Source organism: Motacilla alba, chromosome 17 (assembly GCF_015832195.1).
Source record: "Motacilla alba alba isolate MOTALB_02 chromosome 17, Motacilla_alba_V1.0_pri, whole genome shotgun sequence".
NCBI classification, from domain to species: Eukaryota; Metazoa; Chordata; class Aves; order Passeriformes; family Motacillidae; genus Motacilla; species Motacilla alba.
In genome coordinates, this window is record NC_052032.1 from 7,522,217 (window position 1) to 7,541,582 (window position 19,366).

At 49.6% G+C, this 19,366-nt stretch overlaps 1 protein-coding gene across 4 annotated transcripts; it reads left to right on the top strand.

Annotated features, from left to right (window-relative positions):
• Positions 1-5: 5 nt before the first annotated feature.
• Positions 6-19,274, top strand: ADAMTS13 (ADAM metallopeptidase with thrombospondin type 1 motif 13). Of its 4 annotated transcripts, none has more exons than XM_038156552.1 (29): positions 8-469; positions 767-833; positions 1,617-1,900; positions 2,045-2,186; positions 2,526-2,665; positions 3,270-3,353; positions 3,431-3,555; positions 3,834-3,980; positions 4,321-4,455; positions 4,964-5,114; positions 5,733-5,837; positions 6,270-6,421; positions 6,522-6,585; positions 7,085-7,211; positions 7,552-7,700; positions 9,045-9,165; positions 9,779-9,859; positions 10,120-10,301; positions 10,717-10,852; positions 12,432-12,561; positions 13,177-13,366; positions 13,599-13,713; positions 14,017-14,146; positions 14,985-15,189; positions 15,666-15,963; positions 16,433-16,579; positions 17,046-17,222; positions 17,552-17,736; positions 18,021-19,274. In XM_038156552.1, exons 1-29 carry the CDS (start codon positions 404-406, stop codon positions 18,177-18,179), a joined length of 4,194 nt encoding a protein of 1,397 aa, XP_038012480.1. In that variant the 5' UTR covers positions 8-403; the 3' UTR covers positions 18,180-19,274. The 4 variants fall into 4 exon arrangements, with proteins under 4 accessions (XP_038012481.1, XP_038012480.1, XP_038012479.1 ...); XM_038156551.1 differs by having other exon boundaries at positions 9-469; positions 2,529-2,665; positions 13,596-13,713; XM_038156549.1 differs by having other exon boundaries at positions 10-469; positions 13,596-13,713.
• Positions 19,275-19,366: the final 92 nt, after the last annotated feature.

A 19,366-nucleotide genomic window follows, 5' to 3' on the forward strand; every position in this document is an offset into this window, starting at 1 on the left:
CCGGGTCGGCGCTGCCGCAGGGGGACCGGCACAGCGACGCACCGCCCCGGCGGGGAACAGCGGCCCGCGCTTGGGTTCCGGGATGGAGGGGGCGGTTCCGTGGTTCCGGGGCTGGGGGTCGCGGGGTGACCCCCACCCCACACGGGTGTGTCCCCAGGGCCACACGGCCCCCGAGCCGCCCCTCGGGCTGGCGCACAAGCTGGAGAAGCCGCGGGCATTGCGCAAGGGCGGCCGCGCTCCGGCGGCCGGCGCGGCCGCGTCCCCCCGGGCCCGCTCGCAGCGTGTTTGCTCAGAGGCTGTTTGCTCAGAGGCAAAGGCTGCTTCTGCTCTTCCCTTCCGCTCCACGTGATGCCCGGGGCCGAAACCTCTCGCTGCTCGGCTCGGAGAGCTCGGCTCGTCCGGCATGACCGTCAGCCTGGCGCTGCGGGCGCTCGCCGTGCTCCCGCTGGGGCTGTGCTGGCTCCCTGAGGTGAGTCCGACCTCGCAAGGGCCTTCCGGGAACGCTGCCCTGCTTCTGAGGAAAGCTCGAAAAAATTAAAAAAGAAAAAGGAAAAGAAGAGGAGACGACGCGGTTCTAAGCCAAACTCCATCCGAGCTCGCTGATCACGAAGATGAAGCTGTTCCCCCGTGCAGCCCGGGCTCAGCAGAGCCATGAGGGCTCGGCGCTGGGGCTGCTGAGCTGTTGGCTGGTGTTGCTTCCAGGCCAGCTCCAGCGAAGGGAGAGCCTCGTGTCCATTTGTTTTTGCTCTTCTTCTTCTTCTTGCAGAAATTCCTGGGCGCTCTGGATGCGGGAGCTGTTGTGTCTTACTTTGGAACCAGCTCGGTGGCTGATGGTATGCAGGGCTCAGGCTCCTCAGAGCACATCTGCCCGTTGGTTTCCAGCCCTGAGTGGCTGGCAGTGCAGAGAACACTGAATAACAACCCCTGTCTGAGCAGCTTTTGGCACTTCTGAGTCCCAGTGCAAGTGAGACAATCTGGGTGTCAGTGTGAGTGGATGGAGAGATGTGTCAGAGCTTCAGCTCCGCTCAAGGAGATGTGCTCAACCTCTTTGCACATTTCTGCTGCACTCCCCGTTCTCTGTATTGGTGTTTTTCTTCTGACAAAGCTTTAGACTAAGGGTAACTTCAAATACTTGTTTATTATTATTATTTTTAATAAATTCACACAGATATTTGAATTCTGGGTCTGGATTGATGGTAGCTCAGAATAAAGATGTTTAGAAGTCTCAAATCCCTTAAGGAAGGGTGTTGTCTCCTTGTGAGTTCACCTAGTGCTCATCCCAGTGTCTTTGCATTGTGATAATTCCCACTCAGTTAAAATCTGCAGGAACAAAACTCTCAGCCTTTTTTAGATGAACTGTTCTCCTTATTGAGAGAGCAAAAGCTGCAATAAATCCAGTGGCAGTTTCTGTTGTGTGTTCCCACTCAGATTATCCTCACCTTGGAGTACTCAAAAGCACAGAAATTCTCTGCCTGTTGGCACCATGACCCCAAGAGGTCACAGTTGTCATTTTTAGGGCATTTTTTCCTGGGGAAATAGACCTTACATTGGGTTTTTGTGTATCATCCTTTCTCATAACTGCTCTCCTTGTTCTGGTCGTGTTTCATTTCTTTCAGTACCTGAGTTTGTTGTGGCTGAGCCAGCTTGCCCTTGTCAAGAAGAACATTTTGGGCTGGGGCCCTGTCGGGTGCAGCACTGCTCCATCCAGGCCTGGGGGCAGCTCTATGCCTTTGAATTCCTGGAGGACCACGCCCTCCTTTCCTCCTCCTTTGTGAGCAGCCAGGTGGTGAACTCTTCCTTTGTTTTACTGAGGAGATTCCCAGGGAGCTGCTTTGCAGGTGGAAAAGCCCTGCAGCCTCCTGGGGCCAGGAGCAGAGTCACCTACTGCGAAGGGCAGCTGGTGAGTATGAGCAGGAGCAGCCCCTGGGGACGGCAGCTTCCTGCACCAAACTTGTGTGAGCCGTCCACTGAGTAAATCTTTGCCACCCCCATGGATAGCAAATATCTTAGGAATAACTCAGAGGTGGAATTTTGTCTGCTTCAGCAAGGAGTGGTCACCGTGGGCGAGGAGAAGATTCACATCAGGCCAGTCAGGAGCAAAGATGTGGCTCTGCTGAGGGACCTCGGCTTCTCCAGCCCCCACATCCTCTTCAAAAGTGCTGCAAGAGAGGCAAAGCCAGCCAGAGGTAACTGCCCTGCTGGAAAAGCTGTCTCCTGGAGCCTTGCTTCCATGAGCTCAGAGGAAAAATTGGTGTTTACAAACACGGGAGTAGACCTGAAAAGGTTCCTCACCTCGCTGAGGTGTGCCCAGTGTGTCTGATGGGGCTGGTTGCTTTTTTGATGGCACAGGTGTGCTGCTAAAGCTGCTGGCAGGTGAAAGACACCACCAGAAGTGGGGAAGCTGAGCAATCCCCCGGAGAAGCGGGCTTTCAGCTGAGTTATTGCAGCCTTTGGGGAGAGGGAGTGGATCTGTAGGACCTTTTCTGGTGCATTTGAACCTCCTGGTGTCCCTCTGTGCTGTCCAGCAGGGTGGGCTCCTCCTCGCCTGCACAAGAGGGCTGAGGCAGCTGTCAAACATCTGGAGCTGATGGTGGTGGCAGGGCCAGATGTTTACTTGCACCACAAAGAGGACACGGAGCGTTACGTCCTGGCCAACCTGAACATTGTGAGTGCCTCTGGCCTTGGGGTCCTGTGCCCCAGGCAGGACCTCAGGGTGCTTGGGGTCACCCGGTACAGAGCTCATGTGCAGGGCATTCCTCTATGCTTCCCTGAGCATGAAATCCCCCAAATTCCCTTGTGCAAGGAGTAAAAGGAGATCTTACAGGATTGAAAACCCACCCAGAAAATGTAGCTCTTAATTTCATTACCAATGTTGCAGCTCAGGTAAAGAGTTTTCTCACCCTGTTGCTTTCAGTGGGATTGAGCTAAATCCACTGAGTCTGTCTTATATTTTACATTTCACTTTTATTTCTACTGCAGGATTTTCATGTCTCTTTTTGCTATCATTAAGAATTTTTCTGTGTGTGTACTACAGAGAAGTCTTCAGCGTTCACTCTGCCCTGTGAAACTTTTCATGCAGATTCTTCTCTCTGCTTCAGAGTATCTGGGAAATCCAACCACTTCTCATCTCTTGGCAGATTTATTCACACTTGTGGTGCCCATGTTTCTGTTGTAGTTACCTTTGCAATGAGCGCAGCCCAGTTTTTGGGAACAGGGAGTGGGAGTCCCCAAGGCCCCTTGTTTATTGAATCCTTTCTGTCTCTTCTCAGGGAGCAGAGCTGCTCAGAGATGCCTCACTGGGGGCTCATTTCAGAGTTCACCTCATGCAAATGCTGGTTTTGAGGGAGCCAGAGGTAAGGGGAGGGCTGTGTTTGAGGCTTGCCCGGGCTCCAAGCTGTTTGGAATGTGCCAACGTGTGCCTTCCCTCCAGGCAGAGGTGAACATCACCACCAACATCACCTCCTCCCTCATCAGTGTCTGTGAGTGGAGCAAGAAGGTGAACCCCCAGAACGACTCTGACCCCCAGCACGCTGACATTGTCCTCTACATCACCAGGTGCTGAGCTCCCTGCCCTGGGAGGGACTGGGAAATAGGATTAGGTCAATTTATTCAGTTCTTCTTCAGTTCTTCATCCTCTTGTCTGAGGATGTTCGGATTTTTTAATGTGGAATCATTATAAAACTGGAGCAGTGGGCATTGGTGTCAAAAGAAATGTTAAATGGCTAGCAAAGCTAGACAGGAAAGCTCAGATAAATTCAGCTGAATGTCTAGACCTGGCTTTTTTTAGCTGTGGGGGTTCTTTGCTCTTTCCTCCTTACTCTCCCTTACTTTAGGTTTGACCTGGAGTTGCCTGATGGGAACAAGGAGCTTCGTGGAGTGACTCAGTTAGGGGGAGTCTGCTCCTCCTTCTGGAGCTGTGTCATTACCCAGGACACTGGCTTTGACCTTGGAGTCACCATAGCCCATGAGATTGGGCACAGGTCAGTAGGAAACTGCCCGAGCAGCCCAGCAGGTTTTATTCAGGTGAAAACATCCTCCGGTTTAGGAAAGAAGCCAAAGGACCTCTTGACATGAAAGGGAATTCCCCATGGATTATTCCAACCCTTTTTGTCATCATCATGGATTATTTTGGAAAAAGTTCCTTGCATTTCTTGCATTCCTGCATGTCCTGTGACAATCAGAAGCTGCAAAGAGGAGAGGAACCCTTTGTGACAACAGGAGAAGGAAGGGCTGCAGAGGGAGCTCAGTCCCTTCTTAGAGAAGGGAGGCTCCAGCCTCTGGGTTTCCTCTTCCCAGGGCTCTGTGCTGCTTCTGTTACAGCCTTGGCATTGCCCACGATGGAGAGGGGAATCTGTGCAGCAGCAGTGGCTACATCATGGGCTCAGCAGGAAACCACAACAGCATCGACCTCACCTGGTCTCCGTGCAGCCGGGAGCAGTTCCTGGCCCTTGTCAGGTAAGGGAATGGTTGAGTTCTTCAGTTCCCTATGCTGGGAGCTTAGGAGAGAAAAACTCAAAGAATAAAAAAAGTTTATTGAAGAATGAGGAACAGTGAAAAGCTTGGGGTTTGTTTATTTCTTAGCACTTGTTGCTGAGGTTAAATCCAGTTTTTGCTTCATGGAGCTGGAAGTGGCTTTGGTTGGTGCCTGACGTGCCTGAGCTGGGTTGGATTTCTCAGACACTGGCTCAGCCTGCACATTTTATTCACAACATCAGAGCATCCAGGCACTGCAGGCTGTGCTGGCTGGGTGCAGCACAGGAATGGGATAAAACTCCAGCAGCAGGGAACTGCGAGCATCTCCAGGCAGCTGCTGCAACTAAATCCATCCCAGCCCACAGCGAGCATGTGTTGTCTGGGAAAGCAGCAGCCAACTCCCAGAGTGTAACTCAGCACAAGTCTGCAAACATGTCCTTGTCCTCACTACCCACAGCTGGGAAAGTGTTATTGCTCATGTTTCTATCAGTACAGGCCAAACAAGCTGCTTGAATGACCTGCCGGACATGGACGGCAGCATCCCGGGGTGGAAGCCTGGCTTGTACTACGGAGCAGATGAGCAGTGTAAAATTGCCTTTGGGAGCGTGGCCACAGCTTGCACCTTTGCTGACACCAATGTTGTAGGTAGAAAGTTTGTTTGTTTTGCTAAGGGCAGCTGGGAAATGTTCAGGAGCCAAAATTCAGGAGAACTGGCTGGCAGCATTTTTATTCTGAAGGGATCGAAGGTGCTTTTCTGCCACAGATTTCTTGGCAAAGCTTTCAAAATGTTTCCCTTCTCTTCATCACCTCCTTCCTCCACACAAATCTCCTGTAAGATTTGCACAGTTGGGTGCTGTTGTGCACAGCTGGCATTGCTGGGTGCACCCACTCGGGGTCCTGCCTTGGGGAATTCTTGTTCACTGGATTCCTCCAGCTTCCCTGCCACAGCTCGAATCCCTTTGTCTGGGAAGCACAGCATGTTTAATAGCTGCCATCTGGACATGTTTTGTTAATGAAGAAACACTAAGGTGGGTGAAACTTTAATTGCTTCAGTTGATCATCTTCCAGCATTGCAGCTGGTGATCACTACAGTGAGGATCTTTTTCCTTGCCCACAGCTTTTGCCCAATAGCAGGAAAAATGAAGGAATTTGCATTGTTGGGTGTCTGGGAGAAAACCTGGGACATGCCCTCTCTAGACTTTTGGGTCTGTGTTGTTGAGCCTGACTCCCTGAAGTCCCTGATTTTCTTGTCACACCAGGACATCTGTAAAGTTCTCTCGTGCCACGTACAGCCAGCAGACAAATCCAGCTGTACTCGGCTTCTGGTTCCCCTCCTGGATGGAACTGAGTGTGGGATCAACAAGGTAAGGAGGCTCCCAGCAGGACTGGGTGTGGGGGCTGTGGAGCTCAGACAGCAAAGCTCTGTCAGTGTCTGGAAGGTACCTGGCACTCACTGCCCCTTGGCCAGGGAGCTAAAGCCAGTCCTAAACTGGTACCATTATGTCCTGATCTTGGTCTTTCCACCTTGTCTTTATCTCTGGAGTTGCTTTGCAGTTCTATGGCCTGATATCTGAGCCCTCCTTCTACTGGAAATGACCTGTGTGCTCTTTGCTTTGACCCCAGCCTCACGTTAGACCCTAATTAGGAAGGGGACTCTTCAGCCTCTTGTCAGAGGGTGCCTCATTCACCTTGGACTCTCTGTTACTGGCCTGCCAAAGACGGGCACTTGTGCCAGCCTTTTAGATGCCAGCCCTGCTGCGTTCACTGCTGCCAGTTGTGTGTGTTCTTGGTCCTAGTGGTGCTCCAAGGGTCAGTGCAGCTCTCTGGAGGAACTGAACCCCATGGCTGTGGTCCATGGGCACTGGTCTGCCTGGAGCCCCCTCTCCCCCTGCTCCCGCAGCTGCGGCGGGGGGGTGGTGCTGAGGCAGCGCTTCTGTAACAACCCCAGGTGAGACGTGGGCACCTGCCTGTGCTCAGGGCCTGGGGGCCGAGTCTTCCTCTTTGCCTGGGACAAACCTGCCTCTGTTGAGTAATTCTGTCATTTCCAGGCCTGCTTTTGGGGGGCAGGAGTGCCGCGGTGCCAGCGTGCAAGCAGAGATGTGCAATACACAGGTAACGTCTGAACTTCTGTCTCACTGCTGAGCCCTTTGAGGGCTGGGTGTTTTGTGACTGTCCTTCCCACAGCTGCCTGCTCTGGTAAAGATCTGGTGTACAGGCTCCATCTGTCTGACAGCAGGAGAGGTATTTGTGCCACGGAAGGCAGCAGGATTATTTAATAGCACTGTTCACATGTAATGAAGCATTTTCTCTATGCCCCATAGCAGGACAGATGCTGAGAAAGTAGTGACTCACAATGATGGTTTTCTTCAGATGGGCTTTCTTGTATTGCTCCTGTTTTCCTTATCTATTTATTTTGTATAAATTGCAAAGATATCAGCTTCCAAGCACAATTCTCTGCATATCCTGCAGCCTTCCTTTAAAGTGGTTTTCTTTCTTTGCAGTTGTTTGGGTGTTTTAATCACCAGGCACTGCATTTTGCCTTTAGCTAGAGGGTTGAATGTCAGTGCTCAGTCACTTCCTTTCCTTACACGATTATCTCTCTGGGATCCAGGCCTGTCTGATCACCCAGCAGGACTTCATGGCTGAACAATGTGCAGCAACAAATGTAAAGCCACTGTACCTTGATGTAGAAACACCATCCTTTTATACCTGGACCTCTGCAGTTGGCTTTGCCAAAGGTAAGGAATGTCTGGAACCTCAGTTTGTGCTCATGGACCTCTGTGCTTTGGAATGAAAGGCTATTTCACTGAGAGTTTTAGTTTTCACATGAAACCTGGGTGCTTTCTGAGAGATCATAGAATCCCAGAATGGTGTGGCTTGGGAGGGACCTTAAAACTCATCCCACCATGGCAGGGACACCTTCCACTATCCCAGGTTGCTCCAAGCCCCGTCCAGCCTGGCCTTGGACACTTCCAGGGATGGGAGTCCACAACCTCTCTGGGTTTTTTCCCATTGCTTGATGAGCAGCCACGTGCCTTGCTGAAAGAATAACTCCTTCCTTGTGCCTGCCTGCTCCAGGGGACCTGCTCTGCAAGCACATGTGCAGGGCTGTGGGCAAGGAGTTCATGGTGAGCCGTGGGGACAATTTCCTGGATGGAACCAGGTGTGAGCAGGATGACACGGAGCACCATGGGGATCTCCATCTGTGTGTCATGGGGAGATGCAGAGTAAGTGACTGGGGAGTCCAGGTGAGCCCCTGACAGGTGATCTGCACCACAGGAACCAGAGGAAATCGTGCTAGCAAAAACCAAAGTGTCCCAAACAACAGAGTGAGCTTTTCTCAGAAGAGAGTTTTGTTCTTGGCGTGTTGGATGGAGTCCAAAAATCTACTGTTCTGTGTGTGCATCCAATGCCCTCTAGATAAGACATTCTGCTAATTGTGCAGTAAACACACAGGGCTATTCATCCCTAATCCAAGAAGCAATTGGTTTATGTGTTGGTGGAGGAGACATCATTAGCTGCTCAGCTTGCCTGCTGTAATTAGCCCCATAAAATGCTGACTGTCTTGGAGGGAGCTTCCATTACCTGAATCACTGAGTCAGTGGCAAGATAAGGAGCAAAACCTGGGCATCGCAAGTCAACAAATTCATTTGTGGAGCATTGCTGATCAAAACTGAAGTCTAATTTCTGGAGTTTTTCCCTGGATTGGACCTGAGGAAGGCATTCTTTCCTGATGACCTTGGATCCAACTCCCCCGCGCTGTCTGCATTTTAGGAACTGCTCAGTGCTGACCCGGCTGGATGTTTGCTGTTGTTTCTTTACATTCCCAGAATACTCCTTGTAAATTTTATGTTTTTCTCATTATCCTCGTGCTCACCATGTTTTGTGAAGTGTTTCCCCCCACGAACAGCAGAGGGTGTAGGCACAACCTGTTCTGATTTTGGCTCTTTCATTGGCAGCAGTGATAAATATGCATGTTATGGCAGCTTCCAAAGCCTGGGATCAGTGGCTGCAGCATAAATTCAGCAGTTGCACATGTTTTGCTGTTAAGCCTGCTGAGATCCTCCTGTAGCTTTGTGTAAATTAGTCTTGTTCGTGGGAATGGGGATAGAATCTCTCTTCTGAGTTCCATGGGACTGAAGTGATGTGAGCAAGGTTTGGCTTTGGAGTCTGGGGAGCTGAAGATTCCTTTAGAACCTGCCATTCATGTTTAGTGTTCTCTTGGGCTTTTGGTTTTTTCCTTCCTTCTTCCCTCCCTCCAGAAAGAGTTCACAGAAGAGAGCACAGAGCTTTGGGTTTAGGTCACAGGAGAGATTTTTTTGGGCTGCTTCTTATGAGAAAGAAAATGTCACAGTTACTGAGAGTTGTGCTCTCAGCTAAGACCTCCCAGTCCCTGGCTTTGCACGCTGCTGCCCAGTGGCAGCTGTAGGTACAAAGGCATCTTTTCCTTTGTTGTCTTCCTAAATCCAGATTCCGGATGGAAAGGGCAGTTTCAGGAACTCAGGAATGTTGCTTTTGCTCACTTGTTTTCTCAGAACAGGCCAGGCTGACAGACTCTTCCCTCTGCTCAGGCATTTGGGTGTGATGGCTCGATGGGCTCCAGGAAGGCCATGGATCCCTGTAAGGTCTGCGGGGGTGACAACTCCACCTGCACCAAAGTGAGTGGATCCTACACAGAAGGGAAAGCTGAAGGTGGGTAGTCCTCCCCCTCAGGCTCTGTTTGTGTGCAGTCAGTGTTCCAAATCTTCTCTATATGACTTCTCCCTTCTTCTTCTGCTTGGTTTTATTTTACGGGGGGCATGGAGATGGATTTTGGGTGGTCACTGCTGAGGGAGGTAGGCAGAATGCCTTTTTTGGTCATAATTCTCTGGATGTGGGTCAGAAATGTAACTGTTTGGGAAGTTCCATAAGTTGTTGGGAGCTGGGGGTGATATCAGATCACAGAATCACAAATATCCCAGGGGATGCACAAGGATCATTGTGTCCAACTCCTGGCTCTGCACATGACAGCCTACCAGTCCCACCATGTCCTTAAGAGTGTTGTCCGTGCTTCCTGATTTGTTAACTTTGGGAACTGGTCTGAGTCTTGCAGTCTCAGGTAGGGATTAGCAGAGAACCTAAAAAGAAATGCGAGAACAGGACACAGGATGCAGCTCAGTTGTGTTTGCTGTGTCACCATCACTGTCACCTTCAAGGCAAGGAGCAGGGTCAGGGTGAATTTAGGAGCTGAGCTGCAACCCCCATCCTTTCCCACAGAGCTTCAGTGATGGAAGGTGACCACATCTTTCTCCTTTCACCCTTCCAGAGTATGTGACATTTCTGTCCCTGCCCTACAACACCACCTCAGTCCATGTCACCAACAGGAGGCCTCTGTTCACACACCTGGGTGAGTGGAATGAAAAGGAGAGGAGGGGATACAGGCAGGGCTGAAAGGAGCTTGTGCAAACCAAGAAATGGAATTTTTGGTGCTGCATTTTGCTTGTGGGATGATGTCCAGTGGGAAGCTGTAGGAGCCACACTCCTTGGGATGCCAAACTTGGATCAAAAATGGCTCCTACCAGCTGGGCAGCCAGCAGCTGCCAGCACCAGGGGATCCTGGTGACCACATCATGTCTCATACCCTCACTGCTCCTCTGGCTTCTCCAGCTGTGAAGGTTAAAGGAGAGTACGTGGTGGCTGGAAAAGGAAAAATCTCACTCAATGTCACCTACCCATCAGTCCTGGAGGACAAGCAGATCAAATACCAAGTGTTTCTCACCCAGGACAACCTGCCAAGCCTGGAGGAAATCCATGTGGATGGGCCAACACAGGAAGAAATTGAAATACAGGTGAATTAAAGCAGCAGAGTTGGAAGGGGGCCAGTCAGAAGTGGCCTGGTGTGGGTGGCTTTGCTGCAGAATCCAGGTGTGGGGGATTCAGGTGTCCAAGGCTGGGGGAGATGCTGTTCACTGAGGAGTGATGGGATTGCTGTTCTTGGGAATGGCTGGGGGTTGGCTGCCCACACGCAGGCCTGGGGGTGATTGTGTGGGGAAATCCACACTGAGTTAAACCTTCTGCTTGGCTTCTTCACTTTCAGTGCCCCGAATTCACAGGGTGGGTGCTCTGACTGCATCTGGCTGGGACTGAGGTGCTGCAGTGAGGCTCAGGACTGGATGGAAAGAAGGGAGACTGGCTTCTCCTTCCTCCAGCCTACAAAATAAATCCAAGTTTTCTTCTGCACTGACCAGAGTTTTTCCTTCCCAGGTCTACAGGAGGTACACAAAAGAACATGGCAATGCCACCAACCCAGACATCACCTTCAGCTACTTTGTCCCCAGGAAGAGCCTGACCTATCTGTGGATTCCTCAGCAGGGCCCCTGTTCAGTGACCTGTGGGGAAGGTGAGGCAGGAGGGCTCAGTCTTGACTTTTTCTGGAGACTTCTCCTTTGGTCTGAACTGAATTTCAAAGCAGATTGCTGGAAATGATTGCTAGTGTTTGACTGGACCAAAGAAAAGAGTGCTGGAGCTTTTGAATTAAATTAACTAATCAGCAAATGAGCTGAATCATCAAAATGATACTGAAAATGTTTGATCACAAAGAGGATTTTTAAATAGGTTTTAACTGAACTCTTGGTTTTAAGACTAAATAATTTTCTCAGATATTTCAAAGTTACTGAAGACTGTAATTTGAAGTTGGCTAAACATCAGAAGTCTGAGACCAAAGGGGTATCTGGTGTCTAACTAAAGCCTCAGAGCTAATTATGAAACTTCCTTCTTTGAATTCTATTCCTGTGCCATGGCTAATCCTTTCTGTCTCCCTGAAGGAATCATAATGCAGATTGTAACAGCTCACTCTGATAGATGGCCTGACATCTTGTTTACCAGATAATTCAGATGACACTGTCAGGCCTCTCAAGACTTCTGTGACAAGGATTTAGCAAATGCATTAATGAATATTTATGCAAGTCAATCCACACAACGAGTTATGCCTGGAGAGCTTTTCTCCAGCAAATCCCCCAGGTGAAGTGATTGCTGAAACCCTGAAGTAAAGAGCTCAAAATGCTCCAGAGCCTGCAGCTAATGCAGCCACGAACAGAAAAAAGAATGAGAAACTCAGGACTTAAAATAACAGAAAGTTGGGAATCTGGGCTGAAATTGCACCTTGAGAGCTGGAAGTGATGCACAGGCCCTCCTCAGCAAGAGCCATTATTTGAAAACAAGGAAGGTAGAGCAAAGACAAGGCTGCTGATGGATTCTGGACATTTGGTGCTCAGGGTCATGCTGCTTGAGATTCAGGAATGTCTGGCTCTCCTTGTAGCCCATGCACTGAAAGGAGACTCCTTTTAGCTTTGCTTGTAATTTCTTTCAGTTTGACTTTTCATCTGCTTTGCTTTTTATGTTCATTATTGTTAAAAATCTTCTCTATAGCTGTAGCTTATGAATATTTCATTCCTTGCCTGCTGCAGGCACTGGAAGTCTCCAGTTTCTCTCCAGTACCTCTGGTTTTGGCTGCTGCTGATGCCTTTGAGGAGGTTGGTGCTGTTGGAGCACGAGGGCTGTGTGATGATATTGCCTGGTCACTTCTACACAATGGCATTTAAAACCAGCTCCCTCCTAGAGCTGATTTTGCTGTCCCTCATCAGTCAGATCATTAGAAGTAATTTGTTCCAAATCATGATTGATATCTTTGTTCTTTCAAACAGCCAGTTTAGAGCAACCTTTCCATTTTGGCAGTGGGTTATCAATCAAACTTCTCCTCTGCTGGGGTGCTCACCTTGGAAAATCACTTTAAAACTCTTGAGGGAGGTTATATCACAAAGAAGGGGTTTGTGTGTTTACAGGAAGTCTGAATTCCCACACAGCCCATTTTCTTACCCAAGGAAGTGATGAAGTAAAGCAAAATCATTGCATCTTTCCATAACAGAGGGGAGCTGTTCACTTGGGTTATAACTTCAATTCCTTTTCCTTTTGTGTCCCAGGGGTGCAGCCAGTGGCTCACGTGTGCTTTGATCAGACCAAGAATGAGGTAACAGAGGATCAGAGGTGTCTGGAGCTGCCACAGCCCCTCCCAGAGCACAAGCCCTGTGCCATGGAGCCATGCCTCTACAGGTTGGTGCTCCTGGGAGCTCAGCTCCATTCCTGCCTTGCTCTGCCACTTAACCCAGGCTCTGTGTTTGTGTTGTCAAGGTAAAAAAAAAAAAAAAAAAGAAAGAGAAGTAGGAAGTTTTTTCCCTAAGTATTATGGGGTAGCAGGTCCCAAACCATGTTCTGTCATTGCTGGTCCTGTGAGATAATTGAGATGTCAGCTGAAGGAACGGGAAATAGTCCTTCAATGTTTTACAATAATCTGATAAATGAAGATATTTAAGGGTGTATCCAGAAGAAGATGCCTCTCACATCCTTTCCAAGATGGTGCCAACAAAGAGGGTTGATCCTTGTGTTGATTATTTGGGAAGGAGCACTGAGGGAAGCCTGTCCAGACATTGCCCTCAGAGACCTTTTAGTGTTCAGTAAAAAGTGATTGCACTGTGAACTATAGCCTATAGCTTAGGTACTTTCAGCCCTTGAAAGCACTTAAATTGTCCTCTCAGTCACATCCAGACAAGGCTTTTGAAACAGAGGAGCTGACTTCTCTGCATGGCCCATTTCTGTAAGCAGTGGCCTGAGTTATAAACCTCCCTGATGCAGATGGGGAATGGGGTGATGCAGCTGCCTCCCATTTAGGTGGAAGATGTCTCAGAGAGATGAATGCTCTGCTGTCTGTGGGACTGGAGTTGCCCAGCAGAACCTGACCTGTGTGCAGTTCCGTGATGGCCTGGAGACCGTGGTGGATGACAGCCTGTGCCCAGCAGAGGAAAAACCCCTCTCCCTTGTGCCATGTGTGGTCAATGTCTGCCCTTTGGGCTGGGACAAAGTGAGTTTGCTGGTTTGGCTTTTCAGGAACCTCACTGGGAGCTTTGCACTTTTATCCACCAGTTAAGAACCACCAGCTTACTCCAGGAGCCTGGAGGGTGGTTTACCCCACTGCTCTGCCCAGTTAAAAGTTCATCCTGTCACTTTAGACAGCTCCATCCCTCTTTAATTATGCTGCTGGATCCTCGTGGTGGTTTCTTTAGGGCAGCTGTTTTTTGCTCTGTTCTGAGGAGGAAGATGCACACTTACTTCAGCCTCTGGACTCACTTGGGCATGTCCAGCTGGAAAATCAGACCGTGTATGTCTGGAGCCCTGTAGCTGGGGAGTGTTCTGTCTCCTGTGGTAGAGGTGAGGCCTTTCTGCACTGCAGGGAAATGTTGCTTGGCTGTAGGTGTGAGTTAAGTGTCTGGGAACCTCGGGGCCCAGCTGGTCTTTCCCCCTCTACAGTTCTAAGAGTAGCTGTGATCACAGTTTTTTTGGAACAGAATAATTGGAGGGTGGTCTGGCTGTGCTTCAGAGCTGGGGGTGAGTGCAGTAAGAGTGCCATGGCTTGGGCAGAGTTTGCTTGTTTTGTACATGCAGATGTGACACTTCTGACCTATTTTCAACCCTTGCATCCAAACCACACAGTCAGATTGCTTCCCTTCTTAGGTAAGGCTCAGCTGCACTATGTTTGTGTGGCTTTTGACACCAAAGAAGAAACCCAGGAGGAAAACTGTCAGCCAGTGCCAAAGCCAGAGAGCAGGGTGGAAGTCTGTGATCTCAACCCCTGCCCACCAAGGTAAAGCAGTTACCAGGAGACAGTGAGACAGTGAGGGGTCCTTCCTTTCTCTCTCTGTCTGCAGGGCCATGGTAAAGGAAGGGTCAAGCTACTCTTCCCTTCTTTGGAAGCACAGCCAGCTGCAAAAACTGTTGCACTGCTCCATACTCAGCAAACTCAGAGTCTTTCCTGGGCTGGTACATCTCAGACAGAAATCAGTGTAGTCCTCAGAGTCTGAGTCCAGAGAAAAACTGCAAACCTCTCGATCCTCTATTACTTGGGGGAAACAGGAACAAATCTGTAGTTGCAAAAGGTGGTGACACATTTACCAGCTGTGCAGTTTCCACAGAATCAAGGAAAGTAGCAAGAATTAAATACTCTCAGAATCTGGAACAGCTGCTCTGAAAACTGAAGGAAATGCATTGCACTTTCCTTAGGATTTGTGGTGAGCTTGCCCTGCCCTATTTGCTGTGGAAAGCTACTGCAACTTTTTTTACAGGATGCCACTCCCAGAGCCTCTGGGTCTGATCCTGATCTGAGAGTTCAGTGGTGTGTGTATTTTGGAGGGAGATAAGATTGTTTCTGCAGTTAAGCCTGTGTGTGTCACTCTGGGGAGGGCGGTGATGGACGCAGAGTAAGATTCAGTGTGGATTTGAAATCTGTGGGCTCCTGGCAAAACGGGAATGCCCTCTGTATCCAACTCCAAACCTGCCCCAGGCTGCATTCCAAGCTCCACAGACCATGTGAGGCAGAGGATGAAGAAGGAGGAAGGGTGAGGGAGCTGCAGTGCCTTTTCTGCAGTGAGAGACAGGGTGGGGATTCATCACTAACTCTCTTTTTGTCCTCCCTGCCCTGCCAGGTGGAAGGTAACCCCAGCTGGGCCCTGCTCCTCCAGCTGTGGGCTGGGCTTAGCAGTGCAGCTGGTCACCTGTGTGCAGACCCTGCATGGCCAGGAGGTCTTGCAGGAGGAACATTTGTGCCCTGTGGCAGAGAAGCCCCTCACCAGTGTCCCCTGTGTCGTCCGCACGTGCTCTTACGAGTGGAGCTTCAGCGAGTGGTCAGAGGTACCTGCTCCCCTTCAGCTGCACAAGTTTTCCACCTCTTCCCTTCCCTGGAGGCTGCAGGGGAGAAATAACAACTTCTGCCTTGTCTGTTGGCTTCCCACAGAAATGCTAAACTGTTTCCAGGGGTGTTTTCCATCCTTTCCACTGCCCTGTGTTTAGCAGCTGTAGGTTTGCTTCCCACCTTCCTCAGCTCGAGTTTTGGCTGCAGCTTAGGAATGGTTTTGGCATCTTTTCTCCTGGAATGCAGATATTTTGGGATTTTTTTAGGAAGTGGTTCTGCAGTTTAAATATATCGTTTGGAAGGTCCCCTGGAAGGTGGGGCATCCTATAGCTGATGGAACAAGAGCACTGACAGGGCAAATGGTAGCAGAGCATCAGTGAACCCCCCCAGATCCCTCATGACCTTATCAATTCATTTATTTCCAAAGAGCACCTGGAACGCAGGGATAAAAGCCTGTGGGTTTGTTCTTCTGCAGTGTTCAACATCCTGTGGGAATGGCATTCAGACCAGGCAGGATTTCTGTCTCAGCTCTCTGACCCACAAGCCCGTGAACCCCCTTTTCTGCCGACACTTCCCCAAGGCCGTCGTGGTGCGTGGCTGCTCTGCAGGGCCCTGTCCTGAGCAGGAGGGGACCCGGTCCCCTGGGGCAGAGCTGCAGCCAGCGACACCAGGCACACACCTGCCAACAGCTGCAGCTGTCCCAGAGCACAGACACAAGGAGCTGGGTGTGCCTCTGTCTGCTGGGCCCCGGGAGCAGACAAAGCCCAGTGGAGGTGAGGAGGACACTGCCAAAAGGAGCTTCTTGTGTGCAGCTGGGCTGTGGGGATCCTGCTGCCAGACAGGGACAGCAGCATGGGAGGGAATACATCTGTCTGGGAGGGAAAACTTGCTGTTCCAGCATGTCCATGTTACCTGAGCTAGGAACAATGATTCGTTTCCCTGTGCCTCCCAAAACTCTTCTGACTTGGGAGCCTGTGGGACAGCAGCTCAAGGCTTCAGGGAGTGCTTGAACAACACTCTCAGGTACATGGTGTGATTCCTGGGGTAGTCCTGTGCAGGGCCAGGAGTTGGATTTTGATGATTCTTTTGTGAGTCCCTTCCAATTCAGGATGTTCTGGGATTCTGTGACTCTTCCTGTGCTTTACCCAGAATATGTGACCTTACCTGTTCGTTGTGCCACAAAGGGAATTGTTTTCCCGTAGTTCCTTCTGGGTGTGTTTCTCACCTGTCTCTGCTGTCCAGGTGTCTGTGGAAACCTGTTTCTCAATGCCACTGGCATCATCAACATGACGGGCGTGCAGAGCAGGGACTGCACGGTGGCCATCGGGCGTCCCCTGAGGGAGGAGATCTCGGTGACCATCCTGGAGAGCTCCCTCAACTGCACTGCAGGTACTGCCTGGGGCTCTGGGGTCCAGCCTGGCCCTTTGGCAAAGCTGCATCTCAAGCTGCATCTTTTCTGGTGCCTTGAGAAGCTCTGGCTTCCTCAGAGCCTCTGTAATCTCTGAAACCATTTTACTGAGTTTTTCTGTTCCACCAAGTTGTTGCCAGATGGAAGAAAATGAAGATGCTGCTTCTCCTCTCCTCACACAGTGGTTTCTTACCTGTTTTGTTGGTAGATATGAGATGAAAGGAGCTTATGGGGTTAAAGAAGCTGCTTGATTTGGCCTGTTATAAAACTAATGTACCCTCTAGCTGGAATCAGCAGTTAGATTAGTTAACTGGCCTGTTCTCATGACAGATTTTGATAAGATAGAAACAAGATGCAGAAACTACTTGATTCCAGACCTGTCTAAGAGAGACTTTGGCTTTTACTTTAAAGAAAAGTGTTTCTAGGCCCTGTGCTCATCCGTTCCAGGTGAGGTCCTGCTGTTTTCTGGGCGAATGATGTGGAGGACAGGCTGCAGGAAGCTCCCTCTGTCACTGATAAATTCCAGAACCAACACACTGATTGTGAAACAGCGTGTTGTGCTGCCAGGAAACGGGGTCATTCTGCAGTACAACAGCAGAACTGCAACCAAAAAATATTACCAAGGTACTGTACTGAAAGATTTGCTCTTGCTTTAGACTAAGGCCCACAGAGTTCCATGAATGCTGGTTGCCTATGGAAATCTATGGAAACCATGCTTCATTTTTAGCAGCTAACAATGCCCTTCTTGAGGAGTGTTGGATTCAGTATTAATTGTGGATTCCTCCCCCTTTGTTTTAAAGCAAACCCTCCACAGATATTTGCTGATGCTTGAAGGTCCCCAGCTGAAAATCCCTAAAGAAACCGTTCTGCCTGTGTTTAATTGAAATGATTTCTTTCTTGGAGGTGCTGGATATTTCTCTAAGCCGTTTTCTCTTGTCCCTTTGCCCTGTCAGACTGTGACCAGCAGCTGTTTGGCCCGCAGGGTGAAATAGTGAATCCTGTGCAGTTTCCTGATGAGAGGCAGGGGGTCGTGTGCCGGACTTTCATCACGGTGGCCCCGCGGCAGCGCATCTCCATCCGCGCCCTCAACGCTGACCTGGGCCCTGAGGGCAACCAGACTCACTTCAACTACATCCTGGTGAGGAGGCAGGAGCCCCAGTGGGATGATTGGGATGGGAACAAGCCCATCTCCATCAGAGATTTCCACCCAGATGCACGGTTCAGTCACAAATCGGGGCCTTGGATCTCTGTTGTGTTCCCATCTCTGATGGGAATGAGAATTTCTGCTATCTGCTGTATTTCTTCTAACCTTTGTAGCACAGCTTTTCCCTGAGTGACCAATCTGCAAGTCTCCAATATTTTTAAGCTCTTATTTCATGTCTGGCCTGCTGAGATGAAGTGGTTTGGTTTTTCTTCCTGCAGGTCCGAGATGTCAGCACCATGAGGACAGTGGTGTTCCGTGGGAAGCAGCAGTTCCTGTGGCAGTCAACAGGAAGCCAAGCTGAAATTGAATTCCATGAGAATGTTAAGGATCACAGAACCCATTTCTGGGCTGAATATCATGCTATTGAGCCTAAATAAAAGCACTGTCCTGAGAAAGGCCTAGTTGGTCACTGCTGCCTGCTCACAGCACACATTTAATCTTCTTGCAACTGCTTCCTCATCTGTTGAATAAGAACAATGTCTGCTGACTCCTTTGGGATCTCAGTCTTGATAAGATCATACAAAAGACGTGTAACCCCCACATATTTAGCAAATCTTCCTCATACGGATTTTCTGTCTGATTTGGTTGGCATTAATGCACGTTACATGTCTGCAGGAGGTGACCTGGGCACTGGAGTGTGTCAGGGTCCTGCCTCTGTAGTGTGGTGGGACCTTTTAGGAGAGTCATTTGATTTCTTGGTGTTCCAGTATAAACCTCTGTACAGCAATGTAATGTCTTAGCCATTAAATTCACCCTTTTGCAGTGTAAATGCCCCTCAAAGCTGAGGCACAGTGAAGTTCTGGAATGGAATAAAGAAGGCAGAGATGTGTATGAAGATAAACTGCCAGCACAAGGAGATGTGTGGGGTGGGCAGTGCCACCCTAGGGCAGGTCACTCAAAGCTTGAATGTTTTCAGAAGGTGGCTGAGCTGAGGCACTGCTGGGCAAGCCCTGGTGACAGCTGGCTTTATGTGGGAGGACCAAATGACATCTTGAGGTCCCTCCCCAGCCACCCTTCCTGTGGTTCTGCTGTTGGATATCTGACAGTGACACCACCACTTCTTTTCTGTGAGAAAATAAAAGAATTAATGCCAGGTTTGATGCCAGGTCTGGCTTAGTCAGATAAGAGCAGCAGCTGTGCTATCAATCTGTATCTTCATTTGACAAGAACTGTGGTTGAGGCTGCATGGACAAGCTGTGGCAGGAAGAGGGATTTTAGAGCAGTGGCAAATACTCACACAAGCTTCATTTGAATGAATTTTTTAGGTAATTGCTTTTTTTTAGTATCCTGAACATGGGGCTGTGCTTTGGTCCAAATCTGTCATCTTCCTCAAAATCACAATATACTGCTTAAAGTGTCTTTTCTGCACCTGGAGCCTGGCTGGACACATCTGCACTTGCTCTTCATGCTGGATGCAATAAATGGTTCTGCTTGGGCAGTTTTAACCCTGCTCCTGCTTTCTCTCAGTTGGATTCTCTGACATCCTTCTACAACCACAAATACTCTTCTTAATTAATAGCTGGTTTTTTTGCTGGTTAAACCTGGAGCTTTTTGCTTGCCAGCC